Source organism: Acanthaster planci, linkage group LG03, assembly GCF_054643075.1.
Source record: "Acanthaster planci isolate LZ-2023a linkage group LG03, COTS_SCS, whole genome shotgun sequence".
NCBI lineage: Eukaryota > Metazoa > Echinodermata > Asteroidea > Valvatida > Acanthasteridae > Acanthaster > Acanthaster planci.
Genome location: NC_141779.1, coordinates 2,773,077 through 2,798,666, shown reverse-complemented (window position 1 = coordinate 2,798,666; position 25,590 = coordinate 2,773,077). Strand labels below are relative to the sequence as shown.

The following is a 25,590-nucleotide window of genomic DNA, read 5'->3' as shown; positions in this document are numbered from 1 at the left end:
GTTCATAAATATTTTTTAGGAAACGTCTTTAAAAAGAGATCAACAAAAACTGTTAACATGATCTAACTGCTTTCCTAAATTTACATTTGGGAATTTCTCATGGCACTTATGGTATTGTGTGTCATGTGTGCGCTTTGCATACAAGTGTTGTAAATTGCATGAAATGTAGGTATATTATCTTTTTTGCTCTTAAGACAATGCTTCATTTTGATTGTGTCTTGTTCAAAAATTCTGAAAGATACAAGAAAAATATCCTTGTACTTTGTTCCATTAAATGAAAAACATGTACCAAATTGCATGTTTGAACATCATGACAAGCAACCTGAGAACCCTCCCGACCTACATGTAACATCCCCCCCTGAAGTAAGAAACGAAATCAAAACAATAAAAAAAAAGTTAGTACTTCCATCAGTAATCAGATCAACTTTGAGGTTATATTCCTATTGTCTACTCATGACAAGCTTTACTGGTAACCCTATAGGTCACTTAACATTTAGCGTTGGGTCAGGGGTCAGAGGCTGGTCAGAGATCAAAGTACAGCAAATGATTCAGGAAAAACTGTCCCAAAATATGTTTTTTTTTATGTTCCTCAGTTATTACAAGGAACATAGTGTTCTTCCATCACATTAATGATATTTGTTTTTAATTTTGATGTTACTAACTTGCATTCGCAGATTATTGTAGGCATAGAAATTAAATCACTGTTCTGTAAATGGAAGTTTGTTAGTTCTCTAAAGTGCTGTAAAGATGTTTGCAAAATTATTAATATCAAATATTACCAACCTTTCATTATGAGTAGACACGGAGGGTTACTGGTCTTACATGTGTGGAATTCTAGCAAAATGAGATGGAACGAGGCATGGGCTTATCGGCAAAAAGTTGGGGAGTGAAGGAAATTGGAGAATTTTTGTGTTCATTTCACAGATTTATTGATGTTTGTTATTTTTGATATATAAATGCTCATGTTTTGTTAGGAATTTGTGTATAAATCATGCAATAAAAATGAAAAGGAGAAAAAAAAGCGTCTTTTCATTTACAAAACTCAAAACTTTAAGGGCCTTTTGCTCAGTATTTTAGTTTAAGACGTATTGTTACATGCCAATTATAAACACCCATAACTTGTCATTGAACTGAAATAATACAAACGGTATTGTAAAGAAATTTTGATTCTCTTTCCTAATAGCGACAAGCCCTCCTTTTAAACATTGCCCATTTCTCTCACATTTTGCCGGAATACCTCACATATCATTCCATTAAAGTAGCATCGTATGTCATCCCTGACAAACGGAGGAACAGTGAACTGGCAGAAAAAGAAGTGAAAAAGTTGACTTTTCTTAAGTGTAAACAAGCGAGTTTTGACACTAGGTAATGTAAACTCTTGCAGACACGAGGACTTAATTGATAATCAAGGTGATGAGATTTACAGTTGCCTTTTTGTTTGTTTCTTGGACAGTATGGTCTTTTTCTGACATGGGCATTTTCTTTCAATTTGGCAAATTCATCAAATTAAAGGCTGTTTTTTTTTTGGTTTTTCTTTTTGGCATGCAGCCCCAGTGTTCACCCAGGAGATGGCTGACGTTTCTGAGATCGAGAAAAGCGCTGCCGCCTTTGTTGTCAAGATCACCGGAGAGAAGCCCATCACAGTCAAGTGGAGTGACGAGGATGGACCACTCGATATTGACGGTGTAATAATCTGTTCAGAGGAGGATGAAGACGAAGGCATGTACATGTTGTCCATCACCGAAGTCGATTTTGAGAAGCACTCTGGTTTATATAGGTGTGAAGCAACAAACAAACATGGCACAACGATTTCCGAAGCCACTCTATACGTAGAGGAAATGCCAGAGACTGCCAAGACCCTTGTCGACAAGGTTGAACACAAGGTTGAGTAAAATAAATCAGCCGATTTATTTCTAGAGATTTCCCCTGTTAGTAGGACAGCCCCTCAAATGAACCCCCAATCAGGACAATTGGACTGGAAGAATTCTCCATTTGAACGAACTGGACTCAGAACTTTGCATCTTCGGTTGGCTGCAAAGACAACTGTCATGAGACAGTATCCAAGTGGTACTGGCCAGGTCTTTGTGAAGCCAGTGTGCATCAAGGCCGTGAACTTTTTTCCACACTCTACCAGCTAACTCCAAGCAAATTAACGTCGTCAGTTGAGGACTGTAATGTTACCAAAGTAGACATATCTGTAGGCTGAAAACACGGACTCTTAGTAATCTTTCAACACATTTCAAGATTCAGGTTTCAAGATTTGTTCTACATCATGATAAAGTCATCCTTTTCTTCTGAATTTGTGCCTCTCTAAGATCCCTGTTAGCTCCTAATTCATGACATGATTTAAAAGCCAGTTTTTACTCTGCCTAATTACTGTAATGCAGACCCCTCAGTGTTCAATACTCAGATGTTCCTGTTCACCTAGATAATTTTTGCTTACCACATTTTATGGAATTTACTTACGGGAACCTTACAAGGTCTGTCTTACCAGAGTAAGAACAATGGAGCTAAATAACTTCCCGCATACAAGAAACTTTACTTGAATCATGTTTGATTAGAAAAAAATAATCAATATTTTAGGGTCCATTTAAACATAGTAAAAGCTTAGAAATTTTTTTTTTAAAACTTTGAAATCAACTTGTCTATTGTGTCCAATGATGAGCTAAATCACACATTCATTACCAGTGCTGTCTGGATGTGATTTATTGGCTCTTTGTTCAACCTTTTCCCGTCAGTTGTTTCATCATTAGTTCTGTTCAGTTCATCCCGGGTTGAGCACCATTGTTGTTTCACCAATTGGACTCTGCGTACACTCCCATCACCAGCCACACCCTGGTATTGCCCCCCTCCACTGCCCTCCCCCCCTCCTCTACCCACTTGTCTGTCTCTGGATATGAATGATAATGGCATCTCATCAAGTGCCTTATTTACAGTGAGCTGCTACATGATTTTATACCACGTCCTAGAAATCATTAAATCACTCAGTCAATCCAAAGAACATTAGGTGGGTTAAACAAGTAGAAAACTGCCTTTGCTTCGTAGCTATGTGTGCTGTGTACAAAGTTTATATTAATATTTATTCAATGTAAACAAATACAAATATGAAAAATGTAAAAGGAAAAAAAGGCTGCCTCATGAAGTAGATAAGATTGTTACATGTTACCGTTTGTCTGAATTGGATAACATTTATGCATTTTATTTCATTAGTAAGTAAAATATTTGTAGTGTTACAATACAAAAGCATAGAACAGTTTGAATAAGTGCTTGCTAGATTAGCTGTTTAGATCAATGACATGTAGGCTGTGAGGAATATATGGAGATTATTCAGCCCTAGGTAACATATCAATTGTATGAGTAGCCTATTTGTACATGTTATATGTATGTAAGTTGGACACTTTTTATATCAAAGGCATAATTCAGAACTTCAGTATGCAATTTTTTATTCACTCGAAGTTGCTATTCAAGCACACGCATATTGTGAGATTTGAATTCTTTCAAAGGAAATCCAAGATATTCAGATTTCAACTGTTGTCAGTACTCCTCGAGCCCATGCATATTGCACTGAATATTACACAAGATCACAGGGAAATTCTGTAGCTTGTCTTGAGAAGATTATTATAGAAATATGAAAGCACCAAGATGTGTAGGACATTGCATTTGTGAATGCACAGACTTACCTATGACTTCATAGTTTGGTGTAGACCTCCCTGCACAATTTATTTGAATGAGGCAAACAGATGTAACTATTAAAAGATATTTTAGCATTTCACTTCATCTTAAAGGACATGCAGAAGTCTTGATGATACTGTCACCTCCCTGATCAATTCTGATGTATTTTACAAATATGTTGTTTTAAATTATATAAATTATAATCGAATTATTCGAACGATTTAAATTTACCAGGCCCCAATAAAAGACCTGATGGTTTGCAGAGAAACATTGTATATATGCCGTTTACAAATATTTTCTTTGTGATAATTTTGAAAACTCCCTTTTTAAAAATGTGTTGTTCGGGATATAGGCTGCTTGTGGAAAATGTGTTTCTTGGACATTTGCTTCACAATCAGTCTCTTGAGATATTTTCATGTTTCTTCGTTAAAGGTTGTGTGCATTGTTTGGGTTGTTTTTCTTGGGTTGTAATTTCTCTCCACGCCATCATTTTCAGGTGATCCAGTCATGTCAAGTGCTACTATCCTCTTTGATCTTTTCATACTTTTACTCTCCAACAACCCTTTTATCTTTCCCACTCGGGACGTCATAATCCCGCCAGTTATTTTGCCTTTGGGAGAGATTTTGCAGGCATTTGGAATGTCCGGCTTTTACTTTGGTTCGGTTGTGTTGGGTTGGGCTGAGTTTGGTTGTGTTGTATGTGGTTTGGGTTATATTCATTTTGTGTTGGTTTCATTTATTTTGTTTGTGGAGATTGGTTTGGTTTGCTTTATTTTCATTTCAATTTGGGGGAGGGGGGGTTAAAGTTTTGGTTTTGGGACTTTGTTTTGTGAAACACCAGCTTGGTTCTTAGTAAAGAAGGGTCATTTGATCAGGAGGGTGGGTGAGTGGAAATAGTATATATTGGATATTTCCATATCCGTTACTGTCCCCTGATGGGTGGGGTTATCCCTGCCCCCCCACCATTATGATAATACAAGGGCCAGTCAGTGATGCAACCATAAGCACAGGGGACTAGGTACCCTGCCCTCCTACTGATAGTCTTCTCTGATACAAAGATTGGTCAGTTCTTGCTTGCCTGGCATGTGCTGGAACATAATTAGACATGTCTCCTTGATGCAGTTGGTTGGTGCATATCAATGATACCAATCAGACACACTTAAATGATTGTGTTAAGATTTGTCAGAGGATGAAATCACACATTCTTTCTTCACGTGCTTGTTCATGTTATACAATTGATTTGTGTAGATACTGCCCTCTCCTGTTCAATTTCTGTTGCTTTTTTTCTAAATGTCGACAATGGCCGTCTATCTTGTATTGCAACCAATAATGTTGATTTACTTCAAAACAGACCTTTTGTCACAATTTATTCCATCTTCAGAAGTGTATTTTCAAGTTCTTACCTGCAGGGATTATTTTGAAGCAGTAGGGGATTTCTGTACACTATATGGTCAGACCACCCTCAATGACCTTATACGGGCATACATACCTTTGTGAATGGAAGTGGATGAATATGCTCCTCCCCCAATGGTGATGATGCATAATTTTCTGCTGTGAATCACTGTCTTAGTATAGTACTTCCACAGATCTTGTGCAGTGCACTAATTGATTTTATTTGAGCACATCTCATACATATCCAAATATTCAAAGTGGGTACTGTTCTTTTGTCCTAATGTGGAGACAAGTTTATTCTGTGCTTGGATCAGTTAAAGGTACTTGCATGTTAAAATTCAGAGTACAGAGAAACTGGTTCCTTTGGCCCTGGGAACTAGTAAAATTGCGTGGACACTAAGATGGTGTGGGATCCCCATGACTTGGTCTTGACTTCCTACCAAAAGAAACTGTCCTCTTAATCAATATGGCGATGGCCTGGGTGATGTATCTGTGCTTCACAGACATCATGAATAGTGCCACCAAGGGCGTACTGAATATCAAGAATTAGGCACTGGGCCAAATATCTGGGGTGAAGGACATTCAGACATGGGGCAAAGTTCAGGTAAAGTTTAGAAATGAATGTCATGGCATGCTGATCAGAGGAGAAGACAATAATTGATCAGACTCTGTCTGCTTTCTGAATATCTTGGAGTGGGAAAGCTGTCTTGAAAACAAAGGAAAAGTGGATTTTTGTGACTTGATGTGGGCACTCGTGTAGTTGATTGTAGCTATTGTCGTTGTGTGGATGAAAGGCAATGTGTAGGTTTTCCCAAAGTTGGAACTCTTGCTAAAATGGTACTCTGTAGGTAAGGAGGAAGGATAAACTGTGGCTGAGCCCACTAGCCTTGTTACCCTGAGGGACCACACATTGGATGGCATTAGAGAAGGTCAGTGTAAGTGTGGCTGAAGTGCGACAGACAGATATGTGGCCACTGTGATGTGATACATAACACTCTCTTATTTGTACCTGTCCCTCCCAGCTATGCCCTGTCTCCAAAGGCCAGTATCGTCCATCTGAATTTGGGGGAGGGGTAGTTGGCCCGAGGTGTTTGCCAATCTGATTCGAGTACTTTTTGATTCAACCATACAGCAGCCAAGGGGGTTGAATTGGTAACTGGCCTCCAAGTTCTCAACATTTATACAAATAACATTTTTTGTTGTCACCCTTACTTTTATATCTGAAAATACAAACCTGACGAGACATTCTTAATGTTTAAATGAAAATATGAATTTGCTAGGTGTTATTTGAATTTGAAATCAAAATGGGCAATGGCAGGATTGGATCATGACATCCAAAATTACGTCTCCTGTGTACCGCATCCAACCTAAATGTACACACCAAACCAAACTTTATCTTAGAATGGGAGCAGTTTGAAAATATTGCCCACTGGGTAGGATACTTGTGTGGTTCCGAGTTTTGGACTTATGTTTTGGTGTCTGCATTAGAATCATGGTTGTTGAATCGCCTTTTGATATTGACTAGAAAACCATAAATTTATATTTACTTGACGAAAGAGATCATTTTAAGAGTTTGTATCAGATCAGACAAACTTCATGTTCTTGAATTTAACTTCTTATTTCTTTCTTAGAGTTATTTCAAGAAGTTGAAAGCCAAAGGCTAGCTTAGGCTGCTGAAGAGGACATCAAAAATCTTGATGATACATGTATATTGCAAACAGCAGTTTTTTTGGCCGGCATTAATGGATGATTAAGTTGTGTTTGGTCGTCCTGCAAAATAATTGCTGGTTGACCTTCCACAGTGACCTTCTTTCTGATTGGTCCATTCCTTGTCTTGCCATTGACACAGAGGTCAACTCTAAAGGTCACACACTTTCATCCTTTGCAAAATAATGTTCTTGGGGTCGACTTTTATTTCTCGTTGGTCTCAAAAATTGAAAGTTTGACCCCCTATTGTATGACCTCAAAACTCATCCTTTCCTCAAAGCTGAATATCTTAAACATTCTCAGTTGACTAATTGTTTAAATCGGCACACTCGGATGAATTTGATGCACCTAGTGATGCATGATGCATGTAGTCTTTAGTAAACTGTAAGAAGCCCCACTTGGAAAAGGACTTTGCCAACTTACGTTGTAGAGCTGTGCTTAAATATGCACAAATACAAGTTACTTTTTACCAGTTCCTAGTAATTTCTTTAGTGTGAACCTTATTTATTACTGTTTCTCACTGGGTTGCTGCATGCAAGTAGATCCCGATGAACCAAGCAATCACGGGCTTTGTAAGAATGTGTTGGAATGTCAGAGGTCATTTGTGGTGAGGTAATCATAAGCATTCAGCCGTACTTGGGTCAAAGTGAAATGCAAAAATAGGTCTGTAATTCATCGATTATCCTTTTTCCCGTATTTGTCATCCACAGCGGTGATTATGTTTATCTCTTCAATAGGTCTGTAATTGTTGACAATTTTAACTAATCGCTTGTCACTAATAGTCACGTGGACGTTCAGTGATGTAAATAATCATTGTGTTCTGTCATCATTTCCAGCTTATTTTTCCAACTGAATGAAATTAAACAGTGGCAAAATTGACGCCAGATCTTTTCTTTTCTATTCTGTGTAAAGGGAAAGGACTTTATGTAACCAGCACTGGTCAGTAACAGCTGGGGATGACATTGATATATGCCATGTCTACATGCCACCTATAAACTTTGAATGTTGATGTCATTGGCCTGCTACATTTAGCCTGAACACTGTCCACCCTAAATATTTGAAGCATGTCAGACAGCTGTGTAGCATGTAAAGTGGACTACACTCTGTCAATTGGAACACTGAATTGCAGTAAATCAGCCATGTAATTAATTGTTTAATCAGTTCTAAAAAATAGATAAACTGCAAACTCTTTTTCAAATATCAGGGTTGTAGCCAACTTATGTGTGGATTTTATATTATTATGAACCCTAGCTGGGATGCTTATATGATATTGGCACTTTATAATTGTTGCATTTGATGCCCACAAATTGGTGTGAATAACTCCTTTAGTAGCAATGGTATAGAATCGGGAGGAGGTTGCAACTATTTCCCACCTTTTGACCAGGGATTGGACCACTGGATCACCCCCTATTTTTCCGTATTTATATCACGAAAGGAAAGAAACAAACAAAAGGAAAAGTAACAGTAATGAAGAAGCAAGAAGCCAATACACAAATGGCATTTCACTTAAAATTGCTTGTGAAAGTTTGTTTTAAAAGGGATGAATGTTGGTTTTTTTATTTTATTTTATTTTATTAGTCTACAAGACAAAAAGGACCAACAGCAGCAGCCCAGCAAAGGTCTTCATAAAAGAAATTTACACATTTAAATACAATTACATAAGACACAGTAAAGATAAAAGGCTTTTAAAAATTGTAGATAAGTAAAATTGCTGGGTAGATATAGAAGACCTGGAAGGGTTGAACTAGATTTTAAAAAAAAAGAAACCATAGGCCTAATAACTATAAATGGTAACTAAAATAGTAACAAATTTGTTTCTGTATACGTAAACAATTAATACACAACATGTTGTGAAAATAAAACAGTTTATGCTTAAGTTGTTTTTGGGGGGGTTATCCTAGCTTCAAGTCATTTGTTCTAAATCTTTATGGTGAAAAAAATGTAAAACCTTATTAGTGGAATAATCGTTGTTTTTAGCCTTTGTTCATGGATACATGCTTGCATCATGCAAGGCCTTTAACAAACTAATGCAAAAAGAGCTTAATGCATCTCTTTTGACTACAAATGTCCTCCAGTGACCCTGTTGTTGCCATGTTCATTGACACCAAAAGCTGCAGACAGACTGGCAATTTCTTGTCAAAACATCGCATTAAAATGGAACCCTAGTCTGTATTTCATGGTTGTTTTTTTCTAAATCATTGTCAACAGTAAGTTGCTCTTTCTACCCATGTGAAAATAGTGGTGAGCTACCCCCGGAAGCCGCTGTAATCTATTTAGCATACTTCTGTCTTGCTTGTCTGTGATTCGCTTAGAGTTGAACTCCTTGACCATATTTGGTTGTGAATGCCATTCATGCCAGAAGGATGGAATCTGCTATGTAAATGGGAGGGGTTCACGTTCTAGAAGAGTTTAGACTTTGATGAATTTTTTATTATCCACCCAGACGTTTTGAGGGTTATGTTTTCTCCTTTCAATTTTTTTTGTGGAAAGAAAAAAAAATCAAGCCATTACAGGTCTTAACATGGTTTGTCTTTCACTTGCATATTCTAATTACCAATTTCTTGCTTATGCAAGTTTTTATTGGAGAAGTATACTAAACTGATGCGATTTTATTTATTTATTTAGTACAAACCTCCCACCTCCTGCCTTTTTTTTCAGAAATATACCCACCAAATTATCCATAATGTCTTCCAGGCTTATTCTGTAAAGTTTGGATGCAAGTTTTCCTGTAAATGTAAAGATATCCAGACTTCATTTACAGCGTGTATTTTCAGGTATCATTTCCTGTATTTTGTAGCAGAGATGGTGTGTTAGTGGGCATGTTTGTTTGTTTGTAGGTTTTTATCATCGCCACAGGGCCTTTTTCTTGCCCCCCCCCCAAAAAAACCTGCCATTATTGACAAAGTGCGTTCTCTATGCCTCAAGCCTCCCCATGCTGTTTCCATCTGTGAGCTGCTCACAAGGAGCGGAAATTACCCAGCATCCTTTGCTGCCCAGGTTTGGCCAGGGACACTTCTTACGTGTACGCACAGCTGCAGATAGGGGGATGCTAGCTGACCTGTAGCTGAGGCTTGCAAGCAGAATTTCTGTCATACTTTTATCACGGTGTGGAAGGAAACCATACTGAAGGCTGGCAACATTCTGCTGAGTTTGTGGTGAGTTTCTCCTCTTAAAATCTGCCCAGTTCATTTGCTGTTGTTGGATGAGAATTGTTTAACCCTTTGGTCTTGTGTGTGAAAAATCTTTGTGTTGAGTTGTACCCCTTGGAGGACATTTTGGTGAAGTAGCTGGTAAGTGCAGTGTATTGGAAGTGGATAGACCTTTCGTGCACTGCTGAATGGAATTTGAAATATGTTACATGATGCTTGGCTATGTGCTGCCTCCATTTTGTATTTGTAATTGGACAGACAATAACATGTCCATATCTTCCCAAAAGACGATTGTGTAACTCTTCTTTTAGAGTTATTACCCAAATTGGAGGGAGACTATTTGTCAAGTTGTGGTTTCAGCTGTCCAGGGTTGTTGCTAATTTGCCTAAATTATTTCAAATTTGATAGATTGTGTGTTCCGTATGATTTATGTGTTATCAAAGGTTATTTGGGGATCATTGCTAATCATTGCTTTTGCAGAGGAGGGATACACAAATATTATACCAAAGGCCAAAAACTATAATCCCATCAATTATCACCTTTTCTTACCTTGGAATCCTATTAAAGGATTTGTTGTTTTAATCTATTTATAACTTAATGTTTATTCATTTCTTAAGTACTCAGTAACATTGAACTTACTGCACATTTTATTTCATTGTTCTCTCTTTTTTCAATAGAACTTGTGTGTGTGTGAATAATTTGTTTAATTAACGTGTCTGTGTTGGTTACTTACGTATTATATTTTCTATTTGACCTATTCTGTAGCCAAGAACTCTTGCTTAATTATCCTGGAACTATTTTCTCTTTGCCTTTCCTCGGCTACTGTTTAGAAAGCACCAGTTGTTGACATAGTGTTTTTGTTAATGCAGGTCCTTGTTTTTGGTTGAGATAACACCGACTGCTTTTCCATCGGAGATAGATTTCTTGAAAATGAAACCTATTCATGCAAACCCATTCTCAATTCTGTCTGCGTTCTTGTGTCCTACACAACGACAAAATATTTTTGCATGAGTTTCATTTTGTTTTACAAATTTTCTTATTGGTTGATTGCAACTGTTGGTATTTTTTGATCAGTGCACATCCATATTTTTATTTCACAGACTTGTAATGGGGTATCTTCTACAGCTCTCAATTTCAACTGCCTTTTTATAAAGTTTCGGATTTCACATTCATCCTGTATTTTTGAGCTGGTAGCTAAATTCTCAAAGTAGTCCTTGCACAACCACATGAGAGTAAACCCAAATTTTGAAACTTGCTTATGAATGGGATTCATTCTCTGCATTACTGCAATTTGGTTTTGCTTTTTCAGACAGAGTTCACTAAAAACATTAAAATGTATGCGCTGATACTTTTTCAAAGAATGTATTATACTTTTATCATAATTTGACAGCCTACCACTGTTTATATATTTTTCAACGATATCTGTTCTTGTGGAAATATAAACTTTTTAAAACCTAAGACAATAAAACAGCTGTTTTTGACTTTTTACTGACCGGAGTAACCTGAAAAAAAGGAAGCTGGAAAGCTGTAGTGCTTTATATTTGATTCTAGCATCAGATCTCTCTAAATTTTACAAAGTTATCCCAAAAATAAGTGCACTGGTTTTCTTTAATTTACTAAATAATTAGTGTTCTATTTCACTCAGTTCTTATGTCTGGGTCCCCCTGCTGATGCTGGCTATGCAGAGCATGCCATCACTGTAATTCTAACTGGCAAACCTATCAACATATTTTCCCAACCTTTCTAATGTTTAGTCTTGTTTTGCTGTGAGTTGACTCTCGCAGAAGAATTAGTAATAAGTAATGCAGAATATGGAAGAAAATAAGTATATAAATACATTGTCTTCTGGAAGTTTATTTTACCCAGTGTCCTATTCACAGTTTCACAATATTTTTAACCTTAAATTTCTTGCCACTTGCTCTGTCAAGTTTTCACTTTAAAGTTTTGTGGAAAATGGAGAATTAGCGCCAATGTTGTTTCCTAAGCTTCATTTCCAGTAGGCATTAAGTGGAAAAGTTGGTTCAGTGCAACTCAGTCTCGGTTTTACTAAACTGGCAGAGCTAGAGATCCCATTTGAAAGCAAATTGTTCGGAAGTTTGACTGCATATATGTAGAAAATCACTTTATATGATCAGAATTATTGACATTTGAAACATTAGGCATACTTAGAGTGTTAAACTTAGTTTTGAAAGGATGAATTGAATTTGGTTTTCACATCTGCAGGGCCAGCTGTGCCCTATAGCTTTGGCCTTTCCCTACTTGACATTTAGGAGCAAACAAAACATCCAGATCACAGTGATTACCCCCCTGGTTTTTCCGAGGAAGAGAGCGCTAGGGAGATTTAAAAGTGACACCAACATTACTAGGGCCCCAGCATCTACGTCAGATCAGAAATACCATCGCAGGTGATGACGTAGATTGTAATATATACTCAAGGACTTGCTCTCTATGGGAGCACACAGCACTGTTGCTGCGTCCCATATGAGATGGCAGCCCCTTAAGAATCTTTCTTCTGCATCTTGTTTGCAATGGGACGTACCACTTACTCTTCTGGGGGTTTAGCTAGCAAGGGGGATACCTTACTAATAGTTTCTAACACTCTAAAGCACTTTTGATTTTCCAAAGATAAAAATAACATTCAAATCATGGCTTTGAAATCTTTAGCTATGTTTATTTTGGTAGTTTTAAGGCTAGGCTGTACTTTCTTGAGACGTGCCGGCATTCCTTTTCAAGAACCAGTGTTAACACCCCCTTTGGGAAAATAGGTTCAGCCCCCTCTGATAAGAAGTGTCTTTATCTTTCTGATGGAGATGCTGGATTGGACCAATATCTTAGGCAACTTGCCATCTTTCTGGCAGTGTCATTAAAAAGTAAATATCAGAAAAAGCTTGTCTTATCTGCCAGGAAGACCGGTAATGATAGGAGCAGATAGCATTGTCTTCTGGCTTGCAGTCCAGGCAAACTTTGTGGAATCAGAAAGTACATTGATGTATGCTGGATAAATAGTTGAGGCCGATCGTGGAGGGAAATAGCGTGGTAAGAATTGAGGTGTTGTGGGGAGAGGAATTAACTTCCATACAAATTTAGAGATCACCTTTTTTTCTTTATTGTGGATGGAAACTGGTGTTGTGTCTTTGTGTAATTGACACATAATGTTGTAGGATTTACAGTGAAGGAAATGCGGCGGTCTGTTTAATGCGTGGAGGAAATAAGAACACAGGACTGCGATGATCTGGTGGAATATCATGACGAGATAGTGACATCAGGATGTATGCTCATTGAAGGCCTGTGTCATGTGTTTACAGGGAACATTGCTGGAAACATTGTTCTCCAGGGTGCCTTTGTTGTATGCTGTTGATCTTTTGTAGGTCATCCATAATTGTAGTCAGATAGGTTGCTTATGAAAAAAATTAGTAACAAAAATTGAAGGTGAGTTTTCCATATCAGATGCCAGCTGGATTACAAGGTATTACATTTGGTATCAAAACCAGTTAGGGACACCACTAGGAAGTATTTAAAAATTGTTTTATGCCAGTATTTGTGAATTTACTTTTTATATATATAATTGTGTAATTGTTTGCATTTCTAAACATGAAAAAGGAAACGTTTTCTTAAAGCGATGCAGTTTTCTCAATCTTTTTCTCTCTTTTCTGTCACAGTGACAAGTAGACACCATGCCTGCAGGTAAGCCATCCAATCAGGATAGATCAATCGTTAACATGTGACAGGTCTAATCTTAATATAGAATGCACTTGGCCAAGCAACTGTTGAAATGTATATTTATAGTCGAGGTATGCTCTATATATACCTGGCATTAATATCTTGTGTCTATATCTGTCGACACTGATACTGTGACATCCGGTCTGGTTGGATTGTTATCATGGAATTTTCAAATGAGAAAAGAAAAAAACTAAGGAATCAAACTATTACTGCCAACACTTATGTACACCATTACTGAGAGGTTTCTTATTAGGTTTTGGAAATCTTGTTCTCATGGTTTTGCTGTATATGACAAATATATCTACTGTTGACAAGTTTGTTTTTTGCATTGTACTCTGAAAGTTAGGCCTCTCTTTTTAGAAATAAGTGTGACCTGCTAATAACTTTTTCAAGAGTTGTTCTCAGTAATCATCAGTAATGAATAATGCATTTACAAACGTTGGTATCAGAAGGTTTACTGTTAATTAATTTCAAAAGAAAATGAAAGAAAGTAAGATGGCATTCCCCACTATTAGAGCAGTCTTTGCTGAGTGTAAAGTTGAACAAATACTGTTGGATTTTGAGAAATCAGGTTGTTGGCTTGTATACCTGTGCAGCGGCACAGTCTGACAATGTGTATCATCCCAATTACAACTAAAAAGGAAAGTCATAAGAAAAGATTCTTGCTCAGTTACATCTCTTCTATGCTATCATTTTGTGTTCCTAATCTCAGAGGCTCCCGAACCCCCTGCCAACAAGCCGTACGCGGCGAAGGTCTTCAAAGACATGATCAACTTGGTCTGGCCTGGCACCACCTACGATGGGGGTAGCATCGTGACAGGGTACGTGGTGGAGATGTGTGAGGATGGTAAGAACAACTGGAAAGTGCTCACCAAAGACGTCTTCAGCACTAGCTATGCCATCAAGGGGCTCAAGGAGAAGTGTACCTACAAATTCCGCGTCAGCTGTGTCAATGCTGTGGGTACCAGCAAGCCCAGTATCATTTCAGAACCTATCATGACTTCAGATGCAGGTAGAGATTGGACGCGATCTTGTTTTTTTAAAATAATGTTCACTCAAGGTGGGCTTTTACACTTTGACTTGAAAGCGAAACTGAAATTTGTGATTGCTTTAAATGTTGGCAAATTTGCAAAAGGGTCAGAGACCTGTTGACTTCTGCAGACTTTGCTGTGAATGGCTTGTGGTATAACGTTTGTATTCATAGTCTCTTTCCTCTTGAGCAGGATATAGCATTGAATAAAACAGTGGTGTTGTAGTGGGAATGTTCATGGACACACAGGCATTACAGGATGGTATATATAAGCACATTCTTTCTTTGTTAATTTTGAGCGGAGAGTGCACATGTAATAAGAGGGGTTGGTCAAGACAAAGAATTTCTCATGGAAGTGAAACGGTCAATGTCAGAATGAAACAAAACTTTAATTCAGCATCCTGTGATGAATCAAAGAATATTTAAGAGCTTCAAGTACAAAACTTGCTTGCTTTCCTGTCCAAGTGTCAGAAGGCACATTATACTTACCAATTTGTGGATGAAATGCCAAGTTGAACTTCTGAGGCACTTCTGTCAAAGCTGTTTTTGTTTGTTCTTCTTAAAGGTGTTGAAGATGATATTGATGAAGAAGATGAACCAGGTTTGTAGAGTTGTGTTTGTCGTCCTTCGTTTGTCTCCTTCTTTGTGCATAATTTGTCCTCTGTCTCAAACCTAAAAAAGTGTCTTCATTTTTTGATTTCTCATTGTTTTAATCTTTTCATAAAGCCATTTGTTTTGTGTAATTATTGAAACAAGATCTGTTGAAAATCATCTTTAGTCACAAACTAAGCTTAGATGCAAATGATTCTCGACCAATTTTTTTTTCTTGGGGAGACCCACTTTTACGAAATTGAAACACAGATTTCTCAGTGCCTAAATTGCTAATAAACAATTTTTTTAAACCTGGGAAGGTTTTGGGTATCTGTAAGCAAGGAAGCAATCGGTGTAATGGTGTCTTGTATTTTTACAATCTTCAGATGAGGCAGCTTTTGAACAAAGAAAAGTCAAAGTCAGGAAAGAAAACGTCCGAGACTTCTATGAGATAAGAGAAGAACTTGGAAAGTAAGTTTAAAAAACGAAGCTCTTTGACTGAAATGTGCATGCAAACTTACTCCTCCTAGCCTTGCCGTTGGTATGATGTGTTGCTGAGTGTCAGTGTTTGAATGGGGGAATATTCCAAAGGGTTTGACATTAGTTTGATGGCTGTCCTGTCGTTTTGAACAATTCTTGTTTCTTTGATCTTCTCAGGGGCAAGTTTGGAACAGTAAACAAATGTGTGGAGAAGAAGACCAAGAAGATCCTTGCAGCCAAATTCATCAAGGCAGAAAAACCTGCAGATAAAAAAGAGGTCAGCTGAAGTTTCATCTTCCCAAGTTTGCTGTTTGACGTTCCAGTCTTAAAATTACCTTTTGTAAATTTGGTTTGGTATTGTCTGATAGGCTGCGGCATTTGGGATGTGTCCTCAGGGACACAAATAAACTACTTTAACAAACTGAGAGCAAAGTTATGGTTATTGTAGTTTTAGGTTTTTGGTTTTAGTAGGAAATGAAAATTGCATACAAGGGAAGAATGCCGTTAAAAATGCTATTGGAAAATCTGTAAAAGGCAAAAATATGAATTGTGATTGTTGCTAAGTGTTTTTAGGTTATTTGATTTATTTAATTTTGAATTTGATCTGGTCTGATTTGATATGCAATCCAACAGGTCGAACATGAAATTGAAATTATGATGATTCTCCAGCATCCCAAGCTACTTCAGTTGTACGACGCTTTTGCCACAGGAAACAACATGGTTATGATTCTAGAATAGTAAGTCAGGAGTTTTCTTCTCCCAAACTTGTGGATGACAGGAGTTATGCGGGGGAAACGTAGGATAGGCAAGGGTTCGGAGTAGGGTGCAACTTTGCACTTTCTAGTTCTTTTTTTTTCTTTCTTTTGCAGAGTCAACATTTTTTATGAGTTGTTTTGAGATATTCAAAAATCCAAATTTTGTTGCACACTTTCTCAGGACTTTGATAACTAACCCAAACCTTTAACTCCAGGTAGGGGAAAAAATGGCTTGCCAAGTGGATCTGCTCTCTTCATATTTCTAACTGGCCATCAGACCGCTTGTAACCCTAACCAGAGCTGTACATAGAGAAAGTAGCACCAGCTTCAGATTACGGAAACAAAATGGCCGTTTAGTATGTGTACAGTTGAGCATGCGGCTATCGTATACCAACTGTCCTTGTTATGCTACGGTCATAGATAGTGAATGTTTATTGGTCACAAATTGATCACATGATATGCTACAAGCGCACATGTATCATTCACGCATCCAGCGAACTGGTGATGTTGCGGGCCGCAAGAAAGATGGATAATGGTGATCTTTCCCAGAGTTGATGTGTGGTGTCTACGGCGTTGTAACTGTGTAATCTTGGTTACGAGGGTGGATAGCCGTGGTGGTACTACGCACTAATTATTTATATTGTATTTTATACTGTGTGAGGGACATTGAAGCACTTTGTCTGTTCACAAGTGGTACTCGCTTCATTCTGACCATGACGGAGACCTGCGAGTTATTAAACTTCTGTTTGTGCACCCAGCTATGCTCATGGAACATGAGTATGCTCTGATCACTGTGTCTGCTGCAATCGCCATTGCTGTTTGTATAAAAGGCTCATGCGGTTGTCTCTTCTCATCTGCTCTTCAAGCTTGTCAATCTTGAAATTCAAGCAGTCAACAAAAATCCTGGTGCTCTATGAATCTCAGGTTTCTGTAGTAAACCAGTTTGGTATGAATCCTAGATTTCTCTCCCCCAAAACAAAAACATAGGTCAACAAAGGACACCACAATTAATAATTTTCCTTGTAATATAATATCTAATTTGCTGTTCAAGTTTTTATTTTGTCAAAGTGTTTTAATTTATCTTGCAATAAAATATGCACATATTACATATAAGACCGTTCCAGTGTTATCTTTGACCATGGAATAACAAATCAATTGTTGCCTGCTGTGATGGGGTCCATGGGTTTTGTACACCCTTAGGGGCAAATGGCACCCTTGGCTTTGCCTCAAGTGCCCTTTGCCCCCTCGGGTGTGCAAATCACCATGGAGCCCTACACTGCAGGCAACAAACACTGCTGGCGCTTAAAGTGACTCTGCCCCTAATTGGCGTGTTGTTTTTATTTACAGTGTATCGGGAGGTGAATTGTTTGAGAGAGTCATTGACGAAGAGTTTGACCTGACAGAAAAAGAAGTCACATTCTTCATGCGGCAAATTTGTGAAGGTGTCAAATTCATGCATGCTTCAAAGATTCTACATCTGGACATGAAAGTAAGCGCATTGATGGCATTTCAATTTGGTTATCAGTTAAACTGAACTCTTGACAGATACTGCATTTTTAGAGTAAAAAGACAGCACATACAAAAGTTGTTCTTCTTATGGTATCAAAACCATTTCATTTTAACTTTTTGGATTTAAATTTCTCGTAGAAGTCATTCAGCTGTAAACTTTTACGTATTTATTTGGAAAAGGGATTGCCACCTGTTATTGAAAAATTTAATTCTGTTTTATTTTCCCAACAGCCAGAAAACATCCTATGTGTACGGAAAAATAGCAATAAAATCAAGATTATAGATTTTGGTCTTGCTCAGAAGATGACAAAGGGTTTGAAGGTGTCGTGTGGTACACCAGAGTTCTTAGCCCCAGAGGTTGTATCGTATGACGAGGTCTCCTTTACAACAGACATGTGGTCTGTAGGTGTTATCTGCTATGTCTTGTAAGTAAAACCACACCACCATCACCTTTTCACCATCAGCACACTCGCCTTCACAGTCATCTGTCATAATCATTTATTGATCTGTCATTGTCACATTTCTAAAATCTTCTTCCCTCATCAGTTGTCACCCATTGCCAGTGTCATAACTGTCATCATGAGCTCCGTTATCATTGCCACCACAGATGTCATACAAGCACTTCACCGTTTTGACCCTCATACATACTAATAATCTCAATGGTCACCATCACGATCACTAGCATCAGTGAATCACTTGTCTGATATAACCCTCACCACCATCACTTCACCTCAGACAACCTGACCTCCATTCTCTTCCCAAAGGCATATCATCTTTCTGTCTCACATGTTGCTCATTTTTCCTCTCAGATTGAGTGGTTTGTCACCATTCATGGGCGACAATGAGGGTGAGACGATGAGTAACATTCTCAAGGTGGAGTGGGATTTTGAGGATGAGTGCTTCGATGACATCTCAGACATGGCCAAGAATTTCATTGAGAACCTGCTCAAGGCAGACAAGGGGTGAACATATTAATCTTGATGTTGCTAACTTCCATTTGTAGTCAGTGTGTCTGTATTTGTGTTTGCTAGAAAGAACAGTTGATTTCAGAGAATCATGTCTCTTTGTGTGTAAAAGATAGGGCAAGAACCAGCACTTGAACCAATGCGTGCGCACACTCAATTCGTTTGCACAACATATACTGGTTCAAATTGACGGCACACTTCATTACTCTCTTGTCTTGATACTTGAGAAAGCTTTGCAAAAAAAGTATGTACACTGAATATCCAACTTCATAAAGCTTGGGCTAACTAGATGACAGCAATGCCATTGTCATATCTTGTGGAACTTCGTCTTTGTGAAGCCTCTTACCTGAAAAATACCTTCTTAAGAAATGCTTTTTTTGGAGGGAACCCTTAACTTTTTTTCCAGAACTGATGGTCGTTCTCGACATTTGCTTTCAGATTTCTTCCTTGAAGAAGTGGTGATTGTAACAGTTAATTGATTTGGAGTGCACATAGTTTTTCGCTGCTTTTGCTGTTTGCTATAACTAGAATTACTGAAAAGTCTCTGCAACTATCTGTATGTTTGTCTGTTTGCCATTAGGGAGAGAATGACTGCAGAGCAGTGTCTGAACAATGACTGGCTAAAAAAAGAGATAAAGAGCACACAATCCTTGTCCAAGGCTCGTATCAAGAAATATGTCATCAAGAGAAGGTGGCAGGTAGGTGTAAGACCAGGAGCAAATTGATGGAATGGATAAAAGATAAAAGTCTCTCACCGCTGTCTGACACTGAACATGATCAATTCCAGTTTAGGAGTAATTTTGCATGAATCGTACTAAAGCTAAATCGGAGAAAACCTAATAAATCATAACTTAAGCACAGAGTACAAATTTACTCCTCATCACAATTTAAAATTGATGCATAAAGTCAAACAAATGTTTAACTAAAGCTAAACTAAGTTTGTGTCTTGGATACCGGTGACGGTTATTCAAAGCTTGAGACTCTTTGTTTCATGAAAAAGCGTGTACTTATCTCCAATGATGTAAACATTGTTGGAAAGTTGTTTTTTGATTAGCGAGCAAATCCTTACACACTTGTTGGGATGGAAATCCAGCCCGTGACCTCCGTTTTGCTAGTTACAGACGTCTGAAGTTATGAAGCACTTACATGTAACTTGCTTATTTTTGTTTTTAAGTAACTAAAGATGCAGTCACCTCACAAACAAGAAGTAACAATTCAGATCTTGTTTCCTTTTCTCTGCATTTCAGAAAGCCATTAATGCCGTCCGAGCCATGATACGTGTCAAGGGCATTCTATAAGCACTAGACTGGTGCAGTCCTTTGCTTTGTTTCATCCAAGCTGCATTTTCTTCCCGAAGCTCAGCTGCCACTCTGCAACCATTCTTTGCCCTGCAGTTGTCATGGCAACTGTTGTCACAGCAACTGCAGCACGGCATTGTGGGGCCTTTCATCCTAGATGTTTGGCGTCCCTATCTTTGGACATATTGCAGAGGTAAAAAAACAAAGTCTACATGAAGTTCATGGACACATCATAATGGACACCTTTTTTGTCCTTTTTCTCATTTTTTTCGTGATTTCAGCTTAAGCAGGAATGCATTTAATATGCACAATTGAAACACATCAACTACCCAGCAGATGTGAATAATGAAAAACTTTTTTCAAAATATTCAGTGAAATAAACTTTCACGAAGTATTTGCGGAAAGTTTACCTTCAAAAAGGTTTCAAGAATATGTTGAAGAACTTGGAAAAGAGTGGTATTTACTTCTGCCTAATAATTACTGGGGAAAGTTATTGAAAAAAAATGATCTCCATTGACAGAGATTTCATTGAACAATGAATTAATTTCCTTTCCAAGTTAAATGAAGAGTTTTTGCTTTTTGAACTTTACTGTGATCAGCTTGGATATGGGATTGATTGTTTTAGAGGAGAAATCCTTTACACTTGTACAAAAACTGTGAAAGATTTTTAAACACTTGTAAAATGTCCAATATTTTGTCATTCTTTGTAGATTTGTAGAGCTGTAAAAAAAATCTATTTCAAAAAATCTCATTTAAAAAATGTATAAAAAAAGTTACAAACAGAAACCAAAAAAAAAAAAAAAATAGTCATGGTTGGTATTCGGTGCACTTTAAATACAAGGCAATTGTGTTTAAACACCAGACTTGGATATTGTGGAGAAGGCAGGATTTGTACCCAGTTATTCACAAAGAGGTTGTTTTAAAGCTGATGTTTCTCCAGATGCCAAGAACAAACACTCATCACTTTGGTACTGTTCAACGCACAGCTGGAAAGACATTCTGCAGTTTTGGAGTTGAATTTTGCAGGAACCCAACCCATGTCAGTGCCTTTCAAATTGCACAGTCGGGATTAGGTGGTTTCACATTAGTGGAAAGAGTGTGTGAAACTGGGCCTTGGAAATTGGTAAGACACTGGGAATGAAGTTAATCACAGTGATAGATAATCTCAACAAGATTGACGTGTAATACCATTTTTTTTTGTTATGGTGCTAACACGATATGTCCAGCTTTCTAAATCCACATTCATGTTCATCTAGGCACTATAGATGCAACATGATTTTTTTAAATATAACCCTGAACAGAGACTGCTTATCGATTCCCTTTCAGTTTTTGTTCAACTCATCATAGCTTCTTGGATTTGATTTCATTAACAACAGCATTGTTTGCAACAGCATTTCCGTAATAGCGTTGTACCTCTGGTGTGATCAGAAGAAAAATACTAGGGTCATCACATAACATGTAATTACAGCTTATGGTGTGAACTACACAGAAGATAGATACCAAGCAAAGACTTTCAGCAAGTGTGCCATGCATTCTGTGTTTACCATTTCTTCAGCACGATGCTAACGATAGTCATATAGTACATTCAGTACTCCTTGAAAAAAAAGAAGTTATTAGCAATTCCATCATGTTTGGATTCATACTAGATATTTTGTAATTACCAGCCATTGTGTAGTTGTAGCCTGCAATATTTAACTTGATGTGTTTCATCAATCTGAATTGACATTTTTCTGTTATCCAATGGATCAGAAGTTAACTATCGCAAAGACACATTGGCAGAATTGTTTACTTTATTTAATTTTTAATCTGAACTCTCAGTGTTTCAGTCATTCCTGAGATTAACAAAGAACCACTATGATTCAACCATCAAACTGATCATTAAGTGTCAGAATTATGAGAATATTATTTTAATGCAAAGAAGAAGGTTGAAGATAAAAAAATTATGTGACCATTAGTATTCATCGTAATTAGAAATTGTGGTGGTTGCAATTTCCATTTTGCTTGTTTTCCATTTAACATTTAGTCATATCTTATTGGTTGAGAAGGCTGAGCGACAATTAATTAATTGTATAGCAGGTCTTTATATGAGTCAGTTTGCCGCTTAAAGTAACAGGAAAATTGAGAGAAACACCAGTTAATTCTCAACAGTCTGAAACAACTGAAGGTAAGGCACAATTTTCAATGAATCGGGAGAGGAATGCTGTCATCAAATGTAGAAGTAACTGGAGGTGGTATTTGTGGTGGTGTGAAGCTGGACAGATTGAGGAAAAGATTTTCTCGTGGAGAAATTTGGAAGACTGGTCTTTGAAGTTCATCTTAATCAGCAGTATTGAAAAATTAGACTTTCATGGCGTTTGGATTAAGTTGTCATTAATATAAGAATGTTGTGAGTAAGAAACATGGAATCTGAAACATCTGTGAAAACATTTGGTGTATTTTTGTTCATGTTTTATTTGTGGTATTACTGCTAGAAAATTACTCGTCCTATTCTTTCAAACTTTCTGTTCATCAGTAGCGTTTTCATGAAATTGAATTACTATGAGGTGTATTTACCAAAGGAAATTGTTTGTTACTTGACGATTTCGTAGTTTTAAGTGTTCATTTTATTATTCAGGTTTAATTTGGCAATGTAGTAGTGACTGTGTGAACCTGTTATTTATATGTATAGATGTACTTCTGAGTTAATACAGCTGTTTTTGTTCGGTTGACAATTTTCATGTGTAAAACGTGTACCAGTGGTGTTCCTTTTCCTTTTCAAAGTTCAGGGTGAGATGTAATTTTATATGTGGTCCGATAAAGATCGTTTGTGTTTATATTCAGCAGCGAAAAAAAAATCTGGCCAACTTGTATGTCCATTTTCCATCGACCGTCGTTTCATTGCACCATTTTCCCAAATTGCTCCGAATTCGTGTGTCCGATAAAGACTGTATGGTATTAGATTTGCAATATTTGATTTTACAACGTTCCCCTTCCCTTAATTTTCACGACTTGCTCCTGTGCACTTGTTCATCTTTTCATTTCTCCCGTCTATCTTATCTGTCACTTTCTCTACTGCTAATTCTTCCTAAGGTACCCTGTGACCTCACTTCCGTTTCACTCCGTCTGTCCTCCATAACGTAACATGTTGTAATTGCTGTCTTTTGTTTTTGAGCCTCATATGACTCACTTTTACTATCGTTTCAGTGGTATACACAAATATTCTAGTGTTTTGGAATTTTCTCGTCAATCAGCGAGTCAATGAGTCTGTCACTCCGTCAATCTTTCTGTATGTAATATATTTACATTTACTTATAAATATGGATATAAATATATATCCCGGTTGATGATGCCTGCAGTTATGTCGTAGAGTTAGGACCGATCTTATTGCTGTTAACATTTATTGGAATCAAAAGCAGTTTGACGTTTCTGTGTTGCTTCCAAGCAAACAGTTCAGGACCAGTGTTCTTGCCAGTGTGTCGTTCATGCTGACGCTGCCCGCTGATTGGTCAAAACCAAACTGTATAAATTTTCTACACTGTACAAAGTTTCTATACCTCTTTATTCGCGCGTGGACGTGACACCCCTTTTACAACCTCTTTCCCACTTTGGCTTTATTCAAAAGCACTTTGAAGTTCATAACGCTGATACTGGGGAAGAAATTACCTACTGTAATAACTGCTTTGTTCGTAGACTATCCCCAGCCAGGCGGTTTTACCCACTCCAAACTTCAATGGAATAGCCAGAGCGCGTTCTGCCAGTAATCCTCTAAACGACCAATCGACAGCCACAAAAGTGTCTGATTTGCGTAATGTTTGACGCGCTAGAGCGTTCCACTTCAACTTCAGGGGTGTGTTTGAAGGGTGGGCAGCGTTGTGTGTCGACATTGTACTGAAGAATATTGTACTATATAGGACAAATTATCGATTTTGTTTTATTTCTGCTTTTCCAATATCCATCGTTGTTTGTTGTTCATCAGCTTTTAATTATTAGACAGGAAATGGAGTGGGTTTTCTTAGCAGTAACAGATTTAAAACTTTTAAATCACTGGTGATGTTTTCAATATTGTTATATTCAAAATGAAATGTAGAACCTAACTCATACCACGTGGTGTTATTCGACATCATTTCCCCTTTGTTCTCTAGACAGTGATATTCAATTAATATAGGAAAGATCGTGTGTTACATTTTGACGCATTGTGGACGGAATAAAGAGTAATTTTCCAAACCTGAGAGGTAGCTATCGTTTCGTTAATGATACTGTTCTGCCATTGATGAGTTTTAATTAATGTTAATATTACATTTCAACTCGATCAACTTAAAGGTGACGCGCGCATTGTATATCGAGCTGACAATCGCCGTCGATTGGTGCATGCACAGCGCAATGCCAACTGAATGGAGAGGGCTTATTAATGTGCTCCGACTTTTTCTGTCTTGTGGACCACGGATGGACCATAGTCAGCTGAAATTTCGGGTTTCTTTTCTTAAATTGTTTCTATTTCTTTCATACATTGTAAGTTGTGTGGCTTTTCCAAGGACCCCCCTCTCAGTCATGTGTCGGGGGGAAAAACAGCCAACAAACCAACAGACATAACGAGGGCGAGGCTTACCCCATGGGGGTGATAAATCAACTTTTAACTTCATTGAAGAGACCTCAAAGAATAACACCATCCTTGCATTGCTACTAATTGAAAACTATTGATGGAGTGAGTAACTCCACAATTCTCAGAATTGTGCAATCACAATAGGTTTTACTCTGAATATGGCTTCACTCAGTTGTTTTTGTCATCTTTCCATTAGCTTCACGGTTGGACATCATCGGTAAGGCCACATCTCTGCAAACACACCGATATGACAGGAGAAACAAGAACTGTTTCCTGAAAAAATATTGGTTTAATTGGTCATCTGTTCTTGGGAAACATACTGTCATCAATCGACTGCCAACATGGCAGATGGGCGGGAAAGCCGAGACAAAAACTACAGGAATTAAAAGAAAATTTCTTGATCTTGGTGCACATTTTTTTCTCTTTTTTTGAGGGGGGAGGGCTGTTGTTGACAAATTATGTAAATATTGCTATTTTTCAAGTTTATTGCCTGTTTCAACGTGTCGTTAGGCTAAGCCGTTAAGCCGTTTCCACGTCAGGGGATAAATTAGTGGCGCGTGCATTACCAACACAATTTGTTGCTATTTTTAGCTGCACAGCACGTGATTACTCCAGCTGTATGCGCGTGAGTGCAGTGATGCATCATACATGACAGGCCAAAATGAGAACCGTGACGTGACTCATTAATTTTGGCCTGCAAACTTTGTTTTGGATGTAATTTGATAGTTAGTCTAGCAGTATCT

General features: G+C 37.7%; 2 protein-coding genes across 8 annotated transcripts in view; both read left to right on the top strand.

Annotated features, from left to right (window-relative positions):
• The window catches only part of LOC110986244 (uncharacterized), a 52,344-nt gene extending 48,397 nt beyond the window's left edge, over positions 1–3,947 (top strand). For all 5 annotated transcript variants that reach the window (XM_087134475.1, XM_022247978.2, XM_087134476.1 and 2 more), the window contains one exon: positions 1,549–3,947. The gene's annotated coding sequence lies outside the window, so the exon portion shown is untranslated. The remainder of the gene's footprint in view (positions 1–1,548) is intronic.
• A 5,824-nt stretch (positions 3,948–9,771) lies between these two features.
• LOC110986262 (myosin light chain kinase, smooth muscle-like) lies at positions 9,772–24,476 on the top strand. 3 transcript variants are annotated; one of them, XM_022248018.2, is made up of 12 exons: positions 9,772–9,926; positions 13,580–13,604; positions 14,353–14,652; positions 15,236–15,271; positions 15,648–15,732; positions 15,919–16,018; positions 16,375–16,478; positions 17,844–17,985; positions 18,237–18,430; positions 18,815–18,967; positions 19,551–19,668; positions 20,218–24,476. In XM_022248018.2, exons 2-12 carry the CDS (start codon positions 13,595–13,597, stop codon positions 20,266–20,268), a joined length of 1,293 nt encoding a protein of 430 aa, XP_022103710.1. In that variant the 5' UTR covers positions 9,772–9,926; positions 13,580–13,594; the 3' UTR covers positions 20,269–24,476. The 3 variants fall into 3 exon arrangements, with proteins under 3 accessions (XP_022103710.1, XP_086990604.1, XP_022103713.1); XM_087134478.1 differs by lacking the exon at positions 9,772–9,926 and adding an exon at positions 9,941–10,061; XM_022248021.2 differs by lacking the exon at positions 9,772–9,926 and adding an exon at positions 12,754–12,956.
• Positions 24,477–25,590: the final 1,114 nt, after the last annotated feature.